The 25,144-nt window shown below is 44.9% G+C and overlaps 1 protein-coding gene across 9 annotated transcripts in view; it reads right to left on the reverse strand.

Annotated features, from left to right (window-relative positions):
• The window catches only part of ARHGEF28 (Rho guanine nucleotide exchange factor 28), a 273,307-nt gene that overhangs the window by 109,780 nt on the left and 138,383 nt on the right, over positions 1-25,144 (reverse strand). For 7 of the 9 annotated variants that reach the window (XM_070517954.1, XM_070517955.1, XM_070517951.1 and 4 more), the window contains 2 exons: positions 23,684-23,736; positions 23,034-23,094 (listed from right to left, as the gene is read on the reverse strand). The exons of 1 other annotated variant lie outside the window; for it this stretch is intronic. In XM_070517954.1, the coding sequence (XP_070374055.1) occupies positions 23,034-23,094; positions 23,684-23,736 (114 nt within the window). Of the gene's footprint in view, positions 1-8,438; positions 8,639-23,033; positions 23,095-23,683; positions 23,737-25,144 lie in introns of those variants that run through there. One more of the 9 variants, XM_014851895.3, reaches the window with a different exon arrangement.

Consider the following 25,144-nt stretch of genomic DNA (forward strand, 5'->3'; position numbering starts at 1 on the left):
GGAGCCTTTGTCCACCAAACTAGAGTCCCTGACATTGATCCAAATGTCCCATTCACCCTCTGAACTCACCTCCCCCTCCTGGGATCCTGAAAAAGAAAAGTGAGCCTGGGAGGGGATAAGGACCCGAGACCAGTCCTTTTAACGACAGGCACGGCCGAGGACGGACGTGAATGGGTTCCGGAGGTGCTGGGTGAGGGTTGTCTCCAGCCCTCTCCCTCGGAACAGCAGTTTAAAACCTCTTCTAAACAACAAGTTACAACTTGGTACTCTAAAATCAGATCCTAAAAGAAGTCCTATTATGCTGTTTTGAAAGAGCTAATTATCAAAATTATTGAAGAAGAAAACAAGCCTTTTCCCTGGTAAAACACTGGAGGCCCAGAGAGAGGTGGGGAGAGGGGAAAGGAAGGGAGGGAAAGAAAACACAGTCCTCGCAGAAGCACCACCATTTTCTCCCCAGACTTTCCAAGTTCTCTTTCCTCATTCCAGCAGCACAAAGCGGCCTTCAAGAGGACATGCGCTTTCGTTTGAAAAAGAAGGACTCTTAAGTACGTAAATAACTTTTCTGCCCTCGCCTCACCAGCTATCCAGGAGATGTTCAGTCATGTGTGGCGTGTAGACAGTGGTGTGATTAGATTTAATCAGCACGTCCTTTCCTTCTCAAAGCACTTCTCCAAGGCCTACAGCAAACGAGTCTACAGACAGGAAAAAGGGCACACGGAGCGGAGAAAACTACACACCACACAAACACCAGGATAGGCGAGAAGGACCTCAGATGAAGTGGCGAGACTTTGACAAGACCACCTCAGGTGACTGTAGAAAAAAACAAACTGGTGAGGGAGGTGCTCCCACGTCATTGTCACAAGAAACCTTATGAATACTTCAAATCCTGCATAACATTATGGAAAGACGGTGGCACATAAAGGTGATTTTGTCCGCCTCAACAGTCACGAGGAGCCCTGATCCTCCCGTGCCTAGCTCTACAGTCACGTCTGCTTGTCCCTTAAATATCCTAAAAAGTAGCTGAGTTCTACCGCAGACAAGAACTATGCTAGCAAAACAGAGAATTCTCTATTGAAAGGTAACCTCTTTAACTTATCTCCTGTGTGCCCTCAACAAGAACATTTCAAATGACTGAGTCAATGAATAATGAAAGCCTAGCAGTGTCTGGCATTCCTCCAAATTACTCCAGGTTTCTCCTGGTTGGGAAACTCTCCTTGATTCCTGAATCCTGTTCCATTATCCTGAGCAACTCTGGGCACCCCTGGGTGGGTTGGCATGAATGAGAGCTGGATATGACGCATCGCAATTCATACCCGGGGCTTTCCAGTGGCAGGGAGAATGGAGATCAAATGGATGGAAAAAAGTGGTTTCCTGCCTGTGGGGAAGAGTGTGAGATGGGCCGGGGGATCCCCTGAGGGTGGGTGGCCTTTGCCTGCTTCCATCTGCGGCTCTCAAGGAGAGCATCTTGCAGGCGGCCTCATACCGTCCTGAGGCCAACCACCGCCAAGCTCCCTCGGTGGTAGAGTGTGGTCAGGCAGCAGGGCCAGGTCCAGTTGCTAAGCTGCCCCCAGTTCCTAAGTGATGAAATGGATCCATAAGACCCCACAGGCCTCTGGGAGGAGCAGGAAGTGACTGAGGCGAAAACTTGTGGCCTGCCATGGGCCCACCATGGTGCAAAGGAAGGGACCCTTAGCATCTGTTTTCAGGGAAGCTCCTGACCTGGCAGGCAGGGCACAGATCCTAAAGTTTCTGCAGTGTGAGGGCCTGGGAGAGGCCACAGCAGTGAAGGAGAAACGCCAGGTCCTGACTAACACCAGGGAGAGGATCCAGCTGCAGGCCGTGGTCACAGACGCCAGAACACCCAGTGATAAAACAGTCGTGCCTCAGGGAAGAGGCCAGGCCAGCAGGTCCACAGCAGAAACCAGGAGGACCCAGAGGGCGTTCAAAGCCAGGGCTGCGTCTTTACCACTGCCAATGCCCCCCATCCTCACCAGGAAGTCACATTCGACACCAGCTTGACAAGGAAGAGGAGGAGGAGGGAGAAATCGGAGAGAGTGGATATTTTACTTAAAGAGACTGAGCACTTACCGAGAATGACTAATTTCACTATTGCATCAGACCAAGTTTTCTATATTAGACTAAAATATACCCTTTCTCCTCTCCACTGCCCAGAAGGTAGGACTTAATAAGAAAGGTCAGATCTATTACGATGAAATAAAGACGAGAGAGAGAACCTGAGTGCAGTGTAAGGAACCTGCGCCACGATGCGCTTCCCTGCTGATGGCCTGCCTCTATGGTCCAGGCACCACCAGCATGAAAACAGTCAGCTGGCTCCATTGCCAGGGAAGCCACTGTCTCAGGGTGAGAGACAGTAAACAGCTGCGATCCAGTAAGGAGAGGGCATCATAGAAACACACACAGGCCAGCGTGGAGCCAAGGATAAGATGATGAACTCTGACAGAATTCAGGACAGGCTTCCAGAGTGAGGACCCTGAAGCTGTGTCTCAAAGAACAAGTTGGGGATTTCTAGTTGGAAGTGGGGGAAATATTCACTTGAATTGGCCAAAACAAAATACAAGGGGAGCGAAAAGATTTACTGGAGGCACATGAAGGCAGCTTATGGAACGGAAAGAATTTAACACCCAAGTCTTGAGAGCGAGGCATCTGGGCAGCAACAGGCCCCGAGACCAGAACGAGGGCCTGGAATCCAACGGGACCCTATCTTGCAACTGCTTCCCTTTCTGCATTTGCAGGATTTCCTCCAACTACTATGGCCTCCCAGCTAAAGGCTTCCACGCCAACACTTCCAGCACTGTCACCCAAGAAGGAAGACCTCTCCCTCTCCAAACTCCAGTGTGGAAAATCCCAAGGAAAGACTGATTGGCCAAGTTTGGGGTCATTTGCTCACCTTGGGCCAATGGCTGTGGCCAGGCTGGAGGGATGCTGCGATTGGCCCACCCAAGTGGGGTACCCAATCTGCTGCATCAAGGAAGGCAAGGTCACTTGAGAAGGTAGCAGCCGCATTTGGACCCATGGCCAGAGCAGTCGAGGGGCCACCCTTTAGAGAACATGAGTGCTGTTCAGCAAAGGGAAGGAGGAAGCTAGGCAGACAAAACAAACCGTCCAGACCAACGCGACACTCGGCCTCATTCCACATTTCTGCAGCCCCGTAAACGAACAGCGCACAAGCCGGGGCTGCTCCCACCACTTTGACACACTCTGCGTATGACTCTGCCCATTTGCCTGGAGGGACCACCTGTCTGTGAAAACCCCACCTGTTCACCACAGGCTATTGAAATGACATCCCACTCATGATGCCCTCAGCTTGAGCTGGTCTCTGCACCCCAAATTTCGATGGTAGTTTGTCCTGACCTCTCCCATGGGACTTATCACTTTCTGCCTGAATTAATGTATCTGAATAAACAACCACTGGTCCCTCCCCAAAAACGGAGTGGTAGGGAGGAATCTCCTGAACATGGAGTAATAAACTGCAACAGTGCCTCCCTTCCACTGACAGGGATTAATGCAAAAATATACCTGGCCTAAGCATTTGCACGAACCTGAAATAAAGAAAAAAGCCAGTTTCAAATATTTGGCGAAGTATTTGTTTAACTCAGGGAGCCATGGGGAGCCTGTAGGTCTGTTGTTTGGCGATGGGCTTGTGCCGAGCCTGCTTTTGCTGCTCGCAGAGGTGGGCCTCCGGGCACAGTGTGAAACTGCAACCGCTCTGCATGAGGTTAAACACCATCTTCATCGTGAGCCAGCGAAGTCCTAGCAGGTTGTGTCACCTTTAGGAAAACGTCTCTCTTCCTTAATAAGGATTTCTGCAGTGACTCAACCCTCCCATGGTATTCAGGTATCTCTGGGGGGAATTTCCAGACTGGACACACACAAGCACGTGGAGGCACATGTGTGTATTCAAGGAAACTTCATGAAAGGAAGGGATGGAGGGCATGAAAGAGGAGAACAAGTCCACGAGATAAAAGTAACTCATCTTTAACAGTTATCATTAGGCCTGCTGAAATGTCATCATACCTCTAACACTCACTATGCCAGGGATTACTTTTCAGACGAGGGACCTGCCTCCCAAACACTAAATGAGCTCATGAAAACGGCCAAAACAGGGGTCTCACGATTTTCATCTCCATTGCCGACATGCTCACTCTCTCTAAGTTCATCTTTCTCTGTCTGGGACAAACCTGTGAACTTTCCAGGACACACTGGAAGCACTCCCATGCCATCCTTTGCTTAATTTGTCCTGCCTTTCCTCAGCCAAATATCCAGCGCTCTGGTCGTCTGTCCATCTTTCCCCAACCAAACCAACGATGTGCGTCAGTACTACACACGTGTGTATTGGGGGCATCAGGACATAGCAACAGCACTACCATTTTGCTCCTCTAGAGTCTCCACTGCCACCTCTGTTCCCAGTCAAAGATTCACAAGAGAGGGAGGAGCCAAGATGGTGAGACACAACAGCACCTGTTGAACATAAGGTGGCTGCCCATGGAAGTTCTCCATCCCTCACCTCTCCTAAGAGGCAGTGAAACGTACTAGGAAGAACAAAACCTCTGAAGTCGATGTCCTGGCTGGAGGCCTGGCTCTGCCACTTCTTGGCTCTGTGCTTGGGAACTTGTTTCTCCTCTCTGAGTCTCAGAATCCCCACATAATAAATGAAGATGACAACCACATCTAACATACGGGTCTTTTACAGGATGACACATGTGAGAAACAACTTACACATGTCACTCTCTCACTCATTCTCCTTCCTTATTCTACCATGGTTACTGTTTCCTGCATTTCCCGGCATGGCCTGGGGAATAACTTTAAAACTCTCTAAGCCTCAGCTTCCTCACCTGTAACACAGAAATATCATCTATCTAGAGAGTTATCTTGAGAATCATACATTTATTTAAATTACCTGCTACAGCTTGATAAACAGTGGTTATTATGATTAACAAAGTACCATGTAAATATTAGTTATTTTGACTATGACTACCGAAAATCTGGTGCTAGCCAAGTTCTCCAAGGTTGTTAAGCTTTCTGACAGGCATTGCCTGCTTTGGTGACTGTAGACTGGTCTTGCACAAGCGAAAATTAAAAAAAAAAAAACCCTCTTTCACACTTAGTGTCCTTCGAGAGGGGTATGATACAAGCTGGAGGAGAGAAGCTGCATCCGTGGATGAAAGGCACAGAGAACAGTCCAACATCTCCTGGGTCCTGACGATTTATACTGAAGAGTGCATTTCAAAGACTGTGTGACAGTTATGGGAAACTTAGGCAAGCTCCAATCCCTATATTTTTTATTTTTATTTTTTTAAAGATTGGCACCTGAGCTAACAACTGTTGCCAATCTTTTTTTTTTCCTTCTCCCCAAGGTCCCCCGGTACATAGCTGTATATTTCAGTTGTGAGTGCCTCTGGTTGTGCCATGTGAGTCGCTGCCTCAGTATGGCTTGATGAGCAGTGCCATGTCCACGCACAGGATCCAAACCCTTGAAACCATGGGCCGCTGAAGTGGAGCATGCAGACTTAATCACTCGGCCACGGGGCCAGCTCACCATATTTTTTAATCTTTGATCAATAAACATTAAATTTCTTGGTTGAAGCTCCTACTGAAACCAACAGCATGAAGCTCCAGGCATCTCTGGAGTCTTTGAAGCAGGACAGTAGTGGATTCTGACCCACTCCAATCACTGACCACTAGGTTCCCAGTACAGCCTCTCCTGGGGCTGCCCGCGAAATGACAAAGGGCAACTTTGGGAACCCCAGGAATACATTTGGGGCAGCTTGGTTTTAACGGTTTTCACCCTTTCCCTGCAGACACGGGTCATTTCCAAAGGCACTGCCTTCTAAGTTACGTCCTTTTCTCTTCCCCTCTGACGGCATGAGGATAAGAAAGTCCTAGGTACACTTTCTTACATTCAGCATACTGCAGAAGTACTATGTTCACACTGAGATCATCCTCAAAGAGATAAGAGATCATAGTTCTTCACAAACTGGCCACTGGGCTAAAAACATCAGGTTTCTTGGTATGTCTTCTGCTATGTGGAGGTGGCACAGCTGGGTCCTGGGAGGTGCGGGATCCATTCCCAATGCTAAGATCCCTGTAGCCAGGGATGGTGTCTGTCTGGTTCACCATTTCGCCTCACCTTCCAGGACAGTGCCTGGCACTCTGGAAATGCTTGTTGAACACATGAATAATTCCCCATCACTTCACCTCTTTGGGCCCCATCGTCCTCATCTGTAAAACGAGGTGGTTGGACCAGGTCATCCCTAAGGCCTACGGTTCTGGGACTCTGTCTAGCCAACAGTGCACTGTGACCAAACCCACTCTTAACAACCAGGTCATCATCATCTAATGAAGAAAGGAAGCAGGGGACACTGTCTGACAAGACCAACCATATTTCTACTTGCCTTTTGTTTCTTAGCGGCAAATAGTTAATCATTTTCATATCCCAGGTACCTGCTTTCACTTGAATCGAGTTTAATTTACACATAGCTATGTTATGACTTTCTGCTCTAGCTCAAACTGGCTGTGCTCCAACTTCGGATTTCAAAGGGGAGCGTGATTAATGCGTTGCCTACAACTCCACCGGCCTAATCATTAATCCCCCGTCTCCCCAGGCTGTTAGGCTACCCAGGCCCCAGCAACACAGGCATGCAGCCAGCCAGCAAGGCAACACAGACGCAAAACTATAGAAAGCAGACTATTCCTCAAATTTAACCGGGTTAGAATAGCACAAAGGTTTGGTAGTCTTACAGGACTGCTACCTGTCCTCAGGAATTCCTCAAGGTACCAGAACCAATACTATTCCCTCTAAAGTGTGAGTGACTTAGTGTAGCTGCCCTCTCAGGTGCAATTTAACAGTTTTAAATAAAGTATTATTTGCCAATAACTTCAAAGTTACAAAAAAGCTGAAGGAAGAAGAATAGCGCAGTGAACACCAACATAGACCCTTTGCCCAGACTTACCTGTCGTTAACATTTTACTCCATTTTCTATTTGTATCTGAGCCTGCTTTCACATGCACCTGTGGGCACTCTCTCACAGGCATATTTTCTCCCCTGAACCATTTAATCGTAGGTTGCATAAATCATAGCCCTTTACCCCAAATAAGAAGAAATTAAATTTTAAAACAGCATAACAGGAAAACAGAATGTCTACAAATGTTTAAAGCCCCCCATGCAAGGATTTCAAGGATGGTGGCTGAGCAGCAAGGGAGATCAGCTGAGCCTGAGGCTTCCTACCACACCTGGATGCTCAGCCCGTCTTATTCCTGGGGTCGGCCTTGATCCCAGCCAAAGAGCAAACACAGACACACCCCTCTATTTTATCCTAGAAGGAAGGAAAAAGATCCTTGAAGCTAACCAGGGATGAAGATGACTGCCAGCCTCCGTTTTGCTCTGGGAAGAGGACAGGGTGATGCAGCAGCTCATTTTGCTCCAGAGAACAGAAAACCCTGCTCTGTAAGGACAGGGCTACAAAGACAGCCCGCTTTCAGAAACACCTCTTCTGCTTGTTCCTACCTCCTTGAATTAAAAACATAGCCACATAAGTCCCTGCACAAGACAAGAGACGGAAAAGGTTACTCGCTACCTTTCTTGCTTGGTAAACTTCAGAAGGCAGCAAATTGCCACCTGCGGAGCCCAGGCCGCAGGCTGAGGCTGGTGCAGCAGGTACCCAGGGCATCTCCACTGCACCCAAATGCCAACACACCCCTGGTTTCCAAGGCCTGCGCTACAAGAGTCGGGCACAGGCGACGGGGAACAAATGATGTAAACCCACTCCATTATTAATCGCACTGAAGACTAAGGCTCCTCTTCCTTTGGCAGTACAGGATTTTGCATACTTGCTAATTATTGTTAATAAACTTTTTAATATATGACCATATCCCCTGGAGATATATAGGCTTTCTTGTTGAAATTACTTTTTTAAAAGCCCTTCCTTATAGCATCTATAAAATCAGTCAAGTAGCATAAAATAGAAAGAACAATTTACTTAGGTACGAGATTTTTTTAAAAAAAAAATTAATACACACAAACTAAAACACCAAAGCAGCATAAACTGGGTACGGAACACGTGCGTAGTTCTCTGCAAACCCCACAAAGACTGGACACGTTTAAATCAACAGGACTCTTCATTGTCAAGGTAACTCTGATTAAGCGAATCCAAAACATTTACCTGGTACTAAACTTTTTAAGAGAATTGCACACGCACAATCTAGCACAAAGGTAGACTCAAAGTGAAAGGAACCTAAGAAGAAAGAGGTTTGCCCCAGAAGTCGACCTGCAAAGCGTTTATACAGGGAGAGCTTTATGAAGACGTGTATAAACATGAACTTCATCAGAAAACAGTCTGGCAGAGAAACGAGAAAAGGAAAGGTAAGGAGACGAAGACGCTGGCTTGGCTCTGGGGCAAACAAAAGCTCCCGGGATCTACCTTGTTTGGACGCCCTCCCTCGAATCCTCATTTTGGGAAAGGAAGGCCACGAGTAGTTAAAAGGTGAATCCGAGTCAGAATCCATCTTTTTGTTTTGGTGAAATGAACAGATTCAAGGGCAGAGACTGGGGAAGAACTCGGGTGTCCCCGCCAGGAGGCAAGTCTCCCGTGTGATGTAAGGGGAAGGAACGGGGCTGGCAAAGAGCTGCCAACACCGAGAGGGAGAGGCAATCAATGTTTTTCTTCCTTCGGGCGTCCAGGCATGCAGATGAGGAGGCGGCTGTAAACGTTACAGCTAAGCGAGGGAAGTACGAAGAGGAGAGAGAGGCAGCTCGAGTCGCACTGGTACATCACAGGCCAGTTATTCAAAAGGTCACTGGGAGCAAATGAATCATTAACTCGCCTCTCCTTGCGGCTGGAAATGGAAACGAAGAAGAAAGGTAAGCAGGGACTGAGAGCCGCTGCGATTCTAGAAAGGTCTCCAAATGCAGACACTTGTTCTGTCCTGGAGCTGGAGTATCGTTTCTCAGAAAGCCACCCTGTGCAGTGTGAGAGAAAGGTTGAGGCTTACACGTGTGGACAGTCAGAAAGCCTGATGCACAGGCAAAGGCAGGCCACGAGGCTCAGGGCAGGGATTTTTCCGAAGCAATCTATTCTTTCATCCCATTGGCATTTCAGATTCTGGGGCCAAAACAGCTCTGATAATTCATTTAACAATGCAGTCTCCCCCATCCTTTTAATCCTAAAGTGGTTTGGAAGCTTTAACTTTTATACAGAATTGTACTCATCTCATTAAATTCACCCAAGGTCATCTACTACTGCTTAGCACAATTGGGGCGTTTTTCCTCAGTCCTCACCAAATTTGGGCATCAATCATAAGGATTTGGGCGACTTGAGAGCTCTGATCTAAACTTGCAGTCCATCTCAGCAGAGCTAGTGACTAATTTACCACAACCCACAGTCCTTACGCCGTCTTCCTGAACGGCTCTCCAGCAATTAGCATTCAGCAGAAGCCCATGACCGCCTCCCCGTAAATCATGACGCTGCTCGAGCTCACTTCCCTACTCTGCACAGGCACACGGATGCATGTGTCCCAAATAAGCTCAAAGACAGCAGCCAAGATCTGCCGTGGAAGAAAGCGTGTCCCAAGTGCCAGAGGCGAGTCTCTTTTAAGCATTTCTTCTAGTAGCAACGACAGCAAGAAGTATTGTTCTGTTTTCTGAGGTCGTCTGATGCCGAAATAAACTAGAGGGTGGAATATCTGTTCAACTCTGCCGATTTGGAACATGACAATGTGTGTCTTAATTAACATTCATCTCTTTACTTGAATTATTTCCCAAATTCTGGGCTCTATCATACCACACTGTGTTAAGAAAACAGATGATAACCTGCTCCGTGACAGCGAATCCTATCTGCCTGGGAGGGGGGGATGAGGGACACAGATAGAAGTGGAGAAAGGGGGTAAACCACTTAAATTCTCATCCAAATCAATATCAGAATGACATAAATCACTGTCGTGTTTTATATGGTTTGCTGCATAAATATACAACCAGAACAAAATACAACTAAAAGAGAGTCGCAGGCATTACAATGAAGCGAAAATAAACATTAATATGTTTTCTATTTGGTGGTCTTTTATTTGAAAAATAATCATATATTTTTCTTAATCAGCTGGGCACAACTGGAAGGATATATTACTCTCAACCCTTACATCAAGTAAGAGAGTTTTAGTCCTATGGATCTTTAATAGGAAAGTAGATAAAATCCTGCGGATGGGTGTTCCCATTCATTCTCAGTTCGAGGACTTATAACAGCCCCAGGACACTGCAGGCATGTGCTGAATGAATGAATGATTTACACTTGCTAGTCTCAACCCGCAGGTGAAGAATCTCTACATGACAGCTGCAATATTTTTCATAAGTTCTGATTGAAAACATATCTTGACAAAAAACTACAAGAACTCTTGTTAAGTGCTTAAAAATATATTTGTACTTTATTCGTCACAACGGTATCTATATTTGAAAAAAAGAGCAGTAGAGAATGGGTAGAGAAAACCCATTGTTTTCTAAGGCTACAGGCCACTCTTGGGATGTGCATAGATCCACGGACCCTTGGCTGCCTCAGAGACGTCCAGGAACCTCCACCAGGAGAGACCATCACCAAACTGAAAGGAAAGTGCTGGATCAGGAGATACTGTCATCTTTCTCCTTCTAACGCACGGTGAAGTTTGAGAGCCACTTAACTAGGATAAATTCCAGGTCAATAAACTATGGGGCAAGCTGCTCCTCCCCAGCATCAGTGATCGATCAGAAGAACTTCAGGACAATGCAGAGAGAGAGCTACGAAAGAATTTTGTAAAATGCATTCCTATTAGTTGAGATGCCAGATAGATCCACCTTAATCTAATTTTGCTCAAAGCACAGTCCTCGTTGACCAATTACGTATCAACTGATTATTGATATGGAAATTATTCTGACAATCAAACTACTAAAACGACCCAACCAGTACATGTGAGACACCCAACAAGACCTTCTAATCTCATTTGCTTTATTATTTATCAATTTTTAAAGAAATTATTTCTGCTGACCAGCCATACACAGTTAACATACACAGTGAAGTAGAAAATCCTGTGTTTGCACAGCCCTTTTTATTTTTAGGCAAGCTCGTTTTCTGCTCAAAGAATTTCTCCTGAATGAATATGAGTCACTTATCTTCCTTGTTTTCTATAGTAATTGGTCCTTTTTTCCCCACTGTGCTGATACGATGGCAGTTAAATTAATTTGAGATGTTATTTACATCTCAATCATATTCAACAGGTTAATTTCTTTGCTTTCTCTCGCTGATTGCAACTGCACTGACAGAATTCAGTGATATATCCCCAAGGCCACTTTCTCACCAGATATCACACAACCATGAGGCTACACAGTGTGAATGACTTCATCACCCTCACTGTGCCTCCTTTAAACAGAAAATCCTTGGCTTAGAAAATAACCCCCATGGGGTTACAGTGATCCAGGGCAGACGCTGCTGCCCTCAAGGTCCAGCTTTCTGGAAGACCCAGAGAGAAGGGAAATTTTCCTTGATTCTCCTCATCTAGACAACACGTCACCTACCCTTCAACCTCGATAAAATTAAGCCTCTTTAGAAGGGTATTTATATTTTGGCTTGAATCATAGCATTTGCTCAGTTTTCTTATCCTCCAATGGGACCCAAAATTCCTTGAGGGCAAGGACTGGGTCACACTCATATTTGTAAGGAGCCACAAGCTAAAAGGAAAAATCATGGGTTTTTAGAGCCATGTATATCTGGGCCCAAATAGTACCTCTGTCACTTAACTTAGAGGCCCTAACCAAGTCCCTCATATCTTCTGATCCTCAGTTGTTTCATATAAAATGAGATCATAATATCTGTACTTCAAAGAGTTGTGAGGATCAAATGAGATTATAACAGTGAAGAACTTAACATAAGTAAGTTTTCAATAAGTTTTAACTTAAATATTAAATATAAATAAACTTTCTCTTTTGTAATATTTCTCTTTTTGAATTATTCTTATCTTCACCTCAGGAGTAATAGCTTGATTTTCAAAACTGAGACATGGCACCGTGCAAAGCAGTTTCAAGAAAATCACACCAAGACGGGGGGGGGGGGGGGGGATTTATTTTGCTTCTCTGCTCCATTGTTAGACCACAGGTTTTAACACTACTAGACATCATGCTTGGAAAAAGTCATAAGAATCACAAACAAGAGATGGCAAGACCCCCAAAGCCAAGACTAGCCTGTCCTGGAGCACTTCAGCCAATACAGTGACAATTTAATGTAGCTTTGGGTTCTAGCACCAGGTGAAAATCAGAGATAGTCAAACTCTTTCTCAAAATTCCCTTAGAAGGCATCATGTTATCTCTGTTAGTTGAATACCAGCAGCTCTTCATTACCTGGGCTGGGCACGAGGTACAATGGTTGGCTTTCATTGAGAGGCCACGTTATACTGAAAATGAGGATCCTCATAGCACAGCTCATATCCACGTGGTAAGATGCCCCCACTACGAGCAGGTTTGGGGGAACAGCACATCAACATCTCCAGGTCACACCCACTCAGGGACGGCACACTCAGAGAGTGGAACCATGGGCGCACACACCTCGAGGTTTAAATTGTTATTTCTCTCCCTTCCTCACCATCCTGTTCTGTTTTGTTTTTAAACAGAGCCCATAAAATTGAATTCTCATAAAACAGACATGAATTGGGAGCACGGTACAACCACTGTCATAAATTGGAATTCCAGGATGCCACCATTCATAACACCACCTACTTTAAAGATAGGGATTTTTCTTTTATTTCTTATCTGCCTTTATTACCTGGATTTATTTGAACAAAAACCTTCATGCCCCTTCAGAGGTCCTGATATGTTTCCTTAAATCACTCTATCGACTAAGGGAAAAAATGTATACAAACTAGAAATCCAACAAGATGACATTACCTGTATTATGATATAGCCACACGTAGTATAAAAGAAAATACCCAAAACACTTCAGGACAGGAAAGTAATAGATTTTTTGACTGAGGCAACATATTAAAGAATTAGATCATCAAAGCTTCCACCGTTGTTTAGTATTGCTACACATATAGGTTCTACTTAGATGATTCTCTTAAGAAAATAAAGATCCTTGGTGGAGCTTGTTTGTTTTGAGCATTGAAGTTCCTGGGCATAACCTGAAAGGAAAGAATTAGAACAAATTGGCTAAGTTTTTCTGAACAATAAATTACGAGGAATTTTGTATCTTGGCAAGGCAGCTGTAGATAGTGGATGTGAGGGACCCTGGAGGTGGGAGAAGCAAGGACACGAGCCATGAGTCTGCGCAGAGAAAGGGTGAGGGGTAGCAGAGCATCTTATGGCAGCCTAACATTTCTTATCGTAGCAGGAAGAGCCAAGGCACTTAGGAAGAACAATATCTACAGTTGCAGTTGGATTTTTTCCGATAATGTTCCAATTCCAATTTTCCCAAACCTGCCCCAAAAGTTTCTTACATGCCACGGACTTATTCACAGACTTATTTTCATCAATTTTAATATTCAAAGTTCAACTTACTGTTCTAGAGACTTTTATATGGTCATTCACAGGTAAATAAGTTAAGTATAAGGTATAAAATGATTAAATAATTTAAATTTAGTTTTAACAAACTGTAAATCATCAATTCCACAGTTCTGAAGCTAAAATTCATACAAAATGTAACAGTCCTAGTTTGAAAAAACAATCCTAGTTTTAAATAAAGGGTGGCTCATCTTCTATACGCTACTGGAGGGTTGTCTCTTCCAGGCTCGCTCATCCAACAGGGTGAGGAAATATATATGTGTGTGTCCAACCCTTTGTATATACACGTATCTACAAATATTTTTCCATGCAACCATGTGTATCCATGTTAACTAATCATGAATGCATACTGACGTCTACAACTCTAATTCATTAGAACGTGGACCATTCTAGCCTCCTGCCCTCATCTATAAATTCCCACTCCAACAGTGAGGTCCCTGGCACCTAGTCTCCATAATCCATTTACTTAATTCATCATTTCCAGGGCACATTTATAGTGGCATCAGAATTGTTAACCTGAACCCCTGTGGGAAACAACTTTATCACCTAGAGGATAGTGCCTGTGTACAGGTTCTTTTGCCTTTATTCTTACAGACTCTACTCATTTCCAAAGGTACTGAGGTCCGCACCCCCCCATCCCCTACAGGAAGGTATTTCATACATTTTTAGTGCACTTAGATTATTTTGTCACTTCTGCATTCCATCATAGGATCCTCCAACTTAATTTTTTTATTTGCACACATTAAAGTTTCCTCTGTGTGCCATTAAGTCCTATGGCTTTTGACAAACGCAGCATGTGTCCACCGCTACAGTATCATAAAGCATACTTTCACCAGCTAAAAAAAGAAAACCCGGCAGTGATGGGAAATATGAAGAACACAGAAGCCAGCTGCAGGAGTTTCCCATTGCCAGAACCAGAACGCTGTGATCAAAACAGCAGTACTAGATTATTACTCAAAGTGCGAAATAAATATCCATGAATCCATACTGACATAAATGACTGAACAAACAGATACGTAGCGGGATACAAGTCTCCCACGTGGAAGAATTCCAAATAATTGATGCAGATACTCTGCCCACAAGGAAGAAGATAGATGCATCCCCACTCCTTAATATGGGCTGCGCGTCATGACTCCCTTCCAAAGAGCACAGAATGGAACGGTGGTTGGGAAGAGTAATTTTACCTCCACCAGGTAATAAGGTCATCACGAACAGTGACATGTTAATAGTATATACCTTTGATATGATGTCATGAAAATGGCACTCTTCCTCTGTGATCTTCCTCCCAAAACCCATAACCCCAGTTTACTGATGGGAAAAACATCAGAAGAATACCACTCCAGTGACATTCTACCAAATACCTGACCAGTATTATCAAAAACAGGGACAGTATGAGAATCTCCCTCAGCCAAGGGGAGCCTAGGGAAACACGACAACTAAACGTCACATGGTATCCTGGATGGGATCCTGGGAGAGAAAAAGGAAATTAGATAAAAACTAAGAACTTCTAAATAAAGTATGGACTTCAGTCAATAATAATGTACCAATACGTTGTTGATATATTATTGTATCAATTGATATTTGACAAATGTACCATAATAAATGATGCTAATAATAGGGGAAACTAAGGGTGGGGGTGGCACACGGGAGGTCACTACTATCTTTACAACTTTTCTGTAAATCTAACACTGTTCTAAAAATTAAAGTCTAAAAACTTTTTAAAGGATGAGGGCAAAAAGTACAGAATCTATGTTCATTAAATGATTTTGTAACCCGTGCTAAAAGAACGTTTGCATCACTTATTCAAATATGGAGAATTCAAGTCGAGTATAAAACTCCATGTCCTTTTGCTTAAGTTCTTATCATGCGAAGTTGTCATGTAACTCTGAGGGAACTAGTGAGGCATTTAAAGATTACAGGCTGAAAATAATTTTAATTTTTCAGAAACAAATCGTGTCTCTTTGGGGTTAACAGGTTCTCAAGAGTTCACCAGAGTGAGCAGCTCCCACGTGGCACCTGGGGGTGCGTGAGCCTACTTCAGGCCTGCAGGAAGCTTACTGGACCCCAAGAACCTGGACGAAACCCAGCCAGCTTCCTCCGCGTCTTCTTCCTAAGTTCTGGATACCTTTAACTTCACTCTTTATTCTGATTTTTGTTTATTTTAAATATTACACAGAAACAACAGATTATTTACTACTGGATCTCCTCTTCAACCTCTGGTTGCATCACTTCTCTATACGTTAGCTATACATACTGTAAAGAATAAATCTGTTGGCTTCCTTGCCCACGCCTGAAGTAAGGGGCCATGTTCCATAAAAATGTCTTCTAAATTAGCCACTCTAAAAGTTAGAGCAAATTGTCCCAATAAATTGTTACAGCTTGTACTGTCTGGCATGAAAGCTAGCCAGAATCTTAATTGCCCTAAAGTCCCTCCAAGGGATTAATCGCTGGTACCCAGTAAAAAGCAAGCCTAGACCCACAGAAACACACTCACCCTGCAATCCAGTTCACACCCAGCGATGCCTCTGTGAGGGCAATTCTTGCACTAAGTGTCTGTACACACAGGTATCGCAACACAAGAAAAGGAGAAGAAATCCCTGGGTGGAGCTTTCCATATAAAACTTTTACAAATATTGTTTGCAGAAAATATTTCGTATCTTTCATTTGTTTCATGTTTTATAAATTAGTTGTAGTTTCCTTAAGATTGCATACTTGTTTGAAATTTATAATCTAATCATTTGATTTAAACATCAAAATAGCATCTTTAGGGATGGCATCTATGGAATTTCCTTACTCACTAAGCTGATTTATTTGGAGTTGAGGATCCTGTGCTAGAGAATAAGAAATTTAGAGTTCAGAGAGAGAACTGCCATTTTCCCCCTCCCTCGATTACATTTCAGAAATTAAGCTGAGATGAAAGGAGGAGGTTTAGACTGTACTGCACGTAGTGATGCCAAGCAGCTGACGTCCTCGTAATGCCTTATGACATTGGAGTAAGCCCGCCTCCCTTCACGCCAATCTGTGCACCTCAAAGTCCAATTACCGACTCTGTAACAGCAAATTACAATCACTTGATTTCTTCTTAACGTTAAAAATCATTAATCTTTAAAAGTTAATCATCTCATTTAGGTTCAAGTAGCTGGGAAATTCTTTCAACAAATTTTTGCAAAGTTTTCAATTTCCCACAGATCTACGATGATACTGATGGTGTTAATCAATGAAAGTCTGCAAACCTGATGCCAATTGGCTTCTATTAACTTCTCTTGCAATCAGTGGAGATAAAACAGAACCACCTTCCCCCAACTCCAAAACTATGGGAAACCCAGCAAGTTAGGCATGATTTCAGCAGAGCAGAGCCCCCTAAGGAACCGCGTTGTTTCTCTCAATCTCCGCGGCACCTGACAATCACCTGGGGGCTTTAGAACTGCCAAGGCCCAGGCTACACTCAGACCAGTTCAGTCAGACTTCTCTGGGGGTGGGACAGGGCCTCAGCATGGTTAAAGGTGACTGACAATCACAGGGTAACAGAGAGCTTAGGTCGGCCGCTCCTAACCTTAACTCACTTTGATTTTGTTCTTTCTACGTTTCCGAGCAAACATCAGGCAGAACACTAGACCCACCCTCATATCAGACAGGGTCCTAGACCTGAGACTTACAATTTAACATAGGCTTTCTTTTTTTAATCAGAAGACAAGAAGAGAATACCATAGGCTATACGCCTCCAGTAAGGCTTTAGTTTCTTCATGTTTCCTAGTGCACAGTATATAATAACCGAAAAATCCTGAAATTCTCTCTTTCAATTTATGGGATAAAAGTCTGCCAATAAATATTCCAATTGTCTAATTTAAAGAAAAATGCCTTATTCGCATTCCACAAGGAGAATTTCATCCAAACAACAAAGCCGCAAATATAAAAGGCTGAACACTCGTGACAAGGGAACAAAGTGGAGCTTATAACATTCTGCAGGATTCCAATAAGTCAGCAACTTCTTCCACCAAAAACAATTTCTAAAACCTCAACAACTGCAATAAGAAAATTTCATTGAAGTCAACAAAAAGAGTAAAATTTGAGTCAGAATTTTTACAAATAGCTTTGCATTCCCAATGGTCTTCTTGGGATGTTTCTCCATCTCCAGCCCCTTTATTTCAAAGCCAAATCGCTGGGAAGCTTTGGTTTGTGGTAGAGAGATGACCCCCCAAAAAAAGAAAAGAGAAAAAAGGGAATTCACAGAAGCTTCTGTAGCCTGGGGCACAGAGAGCTCTGCCCAAAATTAGGCTGACGATTTATTTTTCAGAAGCATAGGAACTCTACAAAGATTCCCTCTCCTTTTTCTTTCATGTTTCATGCAATATTCTTGAGATCTCAACATAGATACACATGTTATTAAATAACAGCCAATAGAGGGCCAGCATCCATTGACATGGGTCCTAGATCTTAAGACTGCACACTTCAGATCCTGTTTAGAGCCATCTGAAAACTGTTTTCACAAGCAACTTAAAATTGCTATTTTATAAGCTCTTATAGCTTAGTAGCATTCATTCCATTTCCAGACTTTTAGTTAACATAAGAAAAGGAAGACTAACCAGTTAGTGCTACGTGGTGGTGGTTTGTCAGACTAGCACTATTGACCACACTGTCTCCACCCAGCTCACCACCGAAATCCACGGCCCAGACCTCTCCGAGATATCCCCACCAACAGAGACCTTGAAAAAAGACTTCACCCCACACCTAACATTCTGTTCTGGAGGGGCTGTTCCATGGGACTCCTGAGCACTTCCTCTGGCTTCCCTTTGCTGCTGTTGTCCTCAGCCTTCCTGTGTGGGGCCTCTGCTTCTCCCTCTGGTCCCGTCCACAGTCAGGAAAGGTCTGCGTCATCTAGGGTGAGCGATCTGAGCGCCTCACTTCCTACTGTTTGTTTCTGTCTGTTTCTGCTTCCTTCTTTTCCCGATTGGTCTGGATGGGTTTTTTTTAGGTATCAAGTCAGGCTTCCTCCACATCCAGCTTTGGTTCATCTGTCTCCGTGGTGCCCACCCTCCCTGTCCCAGCACCCACTAACAGGTTCTCTTTTTCTTATATTACACATAAGTAACAAACAATAGTAGCAATGAAGTGACCCAAAGTATTAAAGAATAACTGTGATTCGAGCCTGAGGATATACTGACATCCAGGCTGCTCTACAAAACCAAATACATATTACAGAAAGGAGAGTTTTGCCCTAGCTGATAAATATCTGTGGGGAGAATCTATGACCTTTTCCTTTTCTTCTTACAAAAGTAATCCATCTTTTTCGATAGAAAAATTTACAGTACCATTTTAAGCTATCTTCTAAAACAGAGCTTACTTTTGGCATATGTTAAATCAATAAAGCAGGACCCAAATTCTATTGTTTACATGATCACAACTATATAAAAAATAGATGCATAGGAAAAATCCTGGAAGAAAATATACCAAAATTTAATAGTAGCTGCTTTGGGGTAGGATGATTACAGGGATGTTTTTCTCTTTTTCTACTCTTTCTAAAATTTCCAATTTTTCTACTATGAGCATTTTTTTTTTTATTTAAAAAGATTATTTTTTCCAAATGGCTCAATTAGCACCATATTCTGTTTAAAGTCTTCTGTGGCACTCGCGCTAAGCCCAGTTTCTGCGAGCCAAACCTGGAAAAGCAGACACAGTGCTGCTTCATGCCCAGAGCTTCAAGGTCCCAGGACTTCCCAAGCAAGGAGGATGACGCCAGCCAATTCCATCCCCACCTCCCCTAGGGTCTCTCTACCTCCCTGCCACCTTCCCCCGAGGGGAAAGTTAAAACACGCTCACATGGCTCTTGTTTGAACATGTCAGTTTCACCAGTCTTTCATTTTTTTCCATCCAAATACTCATACAATAAACAGCCTTAGCCAAGTAAGTTCGAAGTCATCTTTACTCCAGTGCAGACCACGGCTAAAATAAATTATTGCAGGAAAATCGGCTTTGGTGTCAGCGTCACTAAATCCAGTCTGTCACACAGAACCTCATTCGCACTCTTGAATATCACCTGCTGAGAAAGCAGGAGTGTCACCTCCCAGGAGCTCCCGTAATTCACCTCAGACACTGGCACTCTTGTTTCTCAATCCTCAAGCAGGAGCTTCACTTTTCACGGGAAACCTTACTCTCTAACCAGCCACACATTTTCATTGTTTCAGAGTCGACCTTTCAAAAGTAGAGTTTGCGAGGCAGCATCTCATCAAGCCGTTTCCAGCTCTGTTGATTCAGTGATGGTTTCTGCATCTTCGTTCGCAGTAGATTCCAACAGGGCAGCCGAAGCTCACCCACCCCAGGACCTCCCACAGGCTGTCCCCTTGCTCCCGCTGGATGTTCACGTCCCTTCTTCTCGGCACAGCATTTGCTGCTGCCCACTATTGACCTTCTACTTCTTAATCATATTTAGTCCCATATACTTGAGCCAAATGGACCCTTTCTTCCTTCTTAATTTCCGTAGTGACCCTTTTCATCTGCCTTCACTTCTTCCACTTCCTCCAAGTGCTTTGCCCTCTCCCCCTATTCTGCCCGCCTGCACTGAGAAGGAACCGGACGCTGCGGAGTCCCGCTCTCCACCGTAGCAGCAACAGAACTGGATCCCAGCCCTCCAACTGATATTCTCCCCTTGGAGCAAAATGCCAGGCCCGTCGGCATCCACAGAACGGGGCCACGGCTCCTGGACTCATCATAAATGTAACCTTACTGTCACTACCTGCTGCGATGGTCCTGGAGCACTGGCTTAGACGAGCTTACCAGCTGTCACCCACCCGAGACGTTATTCCTCTAACCAACAGTCATTTTCAGGATATAAACTAACGGCCAGTATGATTCTTGATGCTCTGACGGGTCAACAACACAAAGAGAACATCCAGTGCAATAAATTAAATAAAATTTAAAAGTCAGTTTCTCGGCGACACATCACAGGCTCAATAGACATACGTGGCTACGGGCTACCCTACCGAATAGTGCAGATATGGAACGTGTCCACCATCACGGAAAGGTCTATGAGGTCACTAGACTCATATCAACCATGTTAAATGATACAAGTCAGCAAAGACACAGACCTCGACCCCGCATTTATCAGCATTTCCTTAGAGCCTGAGCAGAAAACAAGCACATAGAAAATAACACAACCGCTGCAAGGCAGCCTTGGGGAAAGCCGTTTTCAGTCCCAGCCTCCAGCTCACCATCTGACTGTTGCTCCCTGCTTGCTGCCCCCTTCTCCATCTCAGAAGGTTCTTTTAAAATCAATTATCATTTTCTTTGCGTAAAGTCAGGTGACTTTTTTTAATCCAAAAAGTTTAAATGAACAAAAAAGCAAATGCTAGCACAGGGAACAATCATTCATGAGCCTTTTCATAAAACACCGGAGTAGAGTCAGACACACGTCACTCTCCAATTCTTCACTGCAATCCTCCTCAGACACGACGATGTTACCGACGAGACCCTCCGGGTAGGTCAAGCCGCTACGGTTTCCCTAACACGTGTCTTCTCACATGGCAGGGACACCAGTTTGAGAATGGAGTGAGTTTTTAAAGCCCAGAATTAAAATAATCCTGTTATTTCATACTTTTAAGAGCCAACACTCCTCCCCCACCAGCAATCTGTCTTGGTAAACATTCTTCAAAGCTGACATTCCTGCAAGCGTGATGCAACTGTAGACGAGACATCCTGTGTGCAGGAGCCACAGCACCGCTCCCGCTCCAGAGGCTCACAGCAGTCCTCCATGCGGAGATGTTTGCTTTCCTTTCTCCTTCCTCTTCCCCCCTCCTGGAAGTGAATTATTACTCTGACCTTGTACGGCAGAGATATTAAAGGCATGCCTATTGCTTGGTACAGGCTGTTTCTGTTCCAATTTCAGCAGAACCTCAGGCAGGGAGATGCTGAGGCCACCTCTGACTTGTGGCCAAGCTACCAGCAGCCCAACTGACCGACGATGAGGGTGCTTCCTCCACGCTCTGCTTTATTCATGAGTTCCCAACTGTTGTGATTGCTGTGTGGCGTGCCTGCCAAACGTGCCGGCAACGCTCCCCTGGCCTCCAGCGGGCCCTCTGCCCCGCCAGGCTCTGCAGGCCCACTGCCTGCATCATCAAACTCATCCTGGGCATCGCCTTGCTCTTCCCTGACCTCATGTCAGCCTGAGCACTGGGCTGCCGCCAGATCCGCCACCACCTTACCCCCTGCAACTCTTCATGCTGCTCCACCCAGGTGCCTTCCAGGTGTGTGAGCTGCCTCAGCTTCGCAGAGCCGCAGAGCCGGAAGAAACCAACTGGGAAGTTTTGTGCTTATCTGCTTCCCACTTAGCAGACCCGAGGTCTTCACAGACCACCCAGGTGCCCAGACAAGGCATCTGCTGTTAGCCTAGCCTGCGTATGTCCTCAAATCCCCAAAAGCTTCATGAGGCTCTAACTTAGAACGTAAGTCTGGATCCCCGATTAACCCCAAAGAACTAGAAAACGCCCAGGGAGGAGATTTGGGGAGGTGCCCTCAGGGAATTGTGAATTAGAATGCTTGTGAGCAGATGAGAATTCCCAGGTCCATGGGAGGAAACACCTTCACTGGCCAACGGAGATTCTGGCTCCTCTGAAAGGACACTCACATCACACTCACACCCCAGGACAAGCATCTGGTCTTTTCCTGAGTCCAGGGGCTAAGATGACACAGGCTCAGCTCCGAGGGGTCCCACTGGGTATCAAAACAGGATAGTGGCAAGCCTGGGGATGTGGGGCCCGGCGGAATGAAGGGATCAGTCCGAATTCCACCAGTGACTCCACCAGTGGCCTCACCTGAAATGGAAGCTGGTCATGCCTGCCTACTTCATAGGAACCAGGTAACATGACAAACGCCAAGCCAGCATCTGGCTCAGAGTGAAACTGCTCAGGAAAAGCTTTGATCGCCTTCTTTGTTTTGATTTGTTTTGTTTTTTAGATCCTAAATGGAGACTCAACCCCTGAAGCTGGATTTTAAAAAGTCACCTGATGGGGCCAGTCCGGTGGCACAGCAGTTAAGTGCACACATTCCGCTTCTCGGCGGCCCGGGGTTCTGGGGTTCAGATCCCCGGTGCGGACATAGTACCGCTTGGCAAAAGCCATGCTGTGGTAGGCGTCCCACATATAAAGTAGAGGAAGATGGGCATGGATGTTAGCTCAGGGCCAGTCTTCCTCAGCAAAAAGAGGAAGATTGGCAGTAGTTAGCTCAGGGCTAATCTTCCTCAAAAAAAAAAAAAGTCACCTGACTATCTGCAAAGAAAATGATAATCGATTCTAAAAGAACCTTCTGAGACAGAGAAGGGGGCAGCAAGCAGCAAGCAAGAGTCAGATGTTGAGCTGACTGATGCTGCAAGGAACATTGAATTGGCTGGGTTTCAAGAGAGAGATGAGGCTCCCAGGAAGGAAGATTTTATTTTAAACCGTATTTTTTTTTGTCCTCTGTATACCTGGGTCTGTGATACCCTTGTGAGTGCAGGGGAAAGCAACATCTCAGAACATACCCAAATCTAGACTGTCCCGGTCTTCATACTCATTCAGTTGAACTGCCAGGCTTTTCGCACACTGGAAAAGAAAAGGTCAGATGGATGTCTAAAACATTATTTACACGATCCACTAATGTTTGTTTCTTTAATTTCATAAACTGGAAAAACCACCTTAGAAAACATCAGTAAAGACATGTCACATGTACCCCCACGTTTAAACAGAAAACTAGTCTTGTACTTAATTAATATTGAAGCTAAAAATAAAAAAAGGCTCCATCTCAGGCTGGAACATGCCTGGAAGCTATCTGCCGTAATTTTATTCTCAGAGAATACTTCCCAGGTTTATTCTCACAGTCGCGTGGTTGGCCAACATCTGTAGAGAGCATCTTCGAGTACAAATTTGTCTTGGAAAATGTACTCAATCACCTTGAACGTACAACTACAACCCAGGAAGACAGCTAGGGTTGGCCACAAAGAGCAAAGATTGAAAACTCAATAAAGGAAACAATTGTAAATTATTCTGAATGTGGCTTGGGGCACATCCCTGGGGGTTTGGCATTTTTTGGGGGGCGGGGGGGAGGGTTCTATTTTTATTACCACTAGAGCATCACTTCCACCTCAACTCTGCAGAGAAGGGCGAAGAAGACAGACCGGCGGGGAATCCTTACCTTTACATCCTCCTCCTCAGGAAATGATCTGCCAGACACCAAATCCTTAATCTCTGCAAAAGGAATAAGTCTCATCAGGATCTGCTGGTAGGAGCTTTCGTTAAAAAGAAGAAGGAACTGGATGACAGATAGAAATGAGCTGCCCAGCAGCTGGCTGTGCTGGGCTACGTTTTTAGATTAGATTTCTTAAAAACCAGCTCTCTGCAGAGCATCTGATGACCAGACTGCCCACACTCTGCTATTATTTGTGCGGACCGAGATGTAAACAAGACCAGGGGCTCTCACAGGAAATCCTGAGGAAAAAAACGATCATTAAATAAATAAATGCCCTATATTCAGAAGGAAGGCTGTTCCCTGACCGAAAGCTCTTCAAAATCGCACAGATTCTAAGGACATGACTCAGGCCCACCTGAGGAAGGAAACCCACACGTCTATTTCCTCAAATACTGCAGATTTCATATACGTTTCACAACAGCAATAACTCACTCCAGGTGAGGTCTGGCCCTTCCTCGCACCTCGCTGGAAGTCGCGGACACCAGCACAGCCCCTGGGCTCCGACTCGGACAGTGTCAGGCTGAGCTAAACAAGCCCAGGCTGGCCGTGCCTTCGTTCTGAATAAAGGCTTTCCTGGAAACATCAGTGGTCGGGATGTTCTGGGGTGAACAGGAAGGCACAGTTAAGAGCTGTTTTTCTCTGTGTCTTGACTGATTGGTTCTCTTCCCAAACCGCTCAGCTGCCCGTAAACAAGAGCCACTGTTGTCAAAATAACTACCAAAAGCAGGTTTGGGCCTGGGGGGAAATCAAAGTGTTGGGCACCCCTAGCAAGGGCTGATGGCTAAAAATCTTTACCCTGAATGCGTATTAAAATGCCACATCGCGGGTCCCAGGCTTCTGGACCCTCAGCCTCCCTGCCCAGGGCATTAACTGGATGCTCCCTGCTCCACTTTGCAGCTCTGATTAATTTATGTCACCTCAGGCCTCAAACCTCCACGCGGATTTATTCAAGCTCTTCTTACTGCTAGGGGTTCTCATTCACGTTTCTGCTTAGAAAAAGTATAAGGTTTTCATTTACATGGCTTCCCACGATGAATCATAATAAGGGGAGGATGGAGCAGAGAAGTCAGCAATCCCAAAGTCAGGATATGTTTTAAAACTCTGCATAACAGGGGCTGGCCCCGTGGCCGAGTGGTTAAGTTCGCGCGCTCCGCTGCAGGCGGCCCAGTGTTTCGTTGGTTCGAATCCTGGGCGCGGACATGGCACTGCTTGTCGAACCACGCTGAGGCAGCGTCCCACATACCACAACTAGAAGAACCCACAACGAAGAATATACAACTATGTACCGGGGGCTTTGGGGAGAAAAAGGAAAAAATAAAATCTTTAAAAAAAAAAAAAAAACTCTGCATAACAATTACTTTGAATTTGCTTTGTATCCAATAAGCTAATTAATAAGATATGTGCACT

This window comes from Equus asinus, chromosome 9, assembly GCF_041296235.1.
Source record: "Equus asinus isolate D_3611 breed Donkey chromosome 9, EquAss-T2T_v2, whole genome shotgun sequence".
NCBI lineage: Eukaryota > Metazoa > Chordata > Mammalia > Perissodactyla > Equidae > Equus > Equus asinus.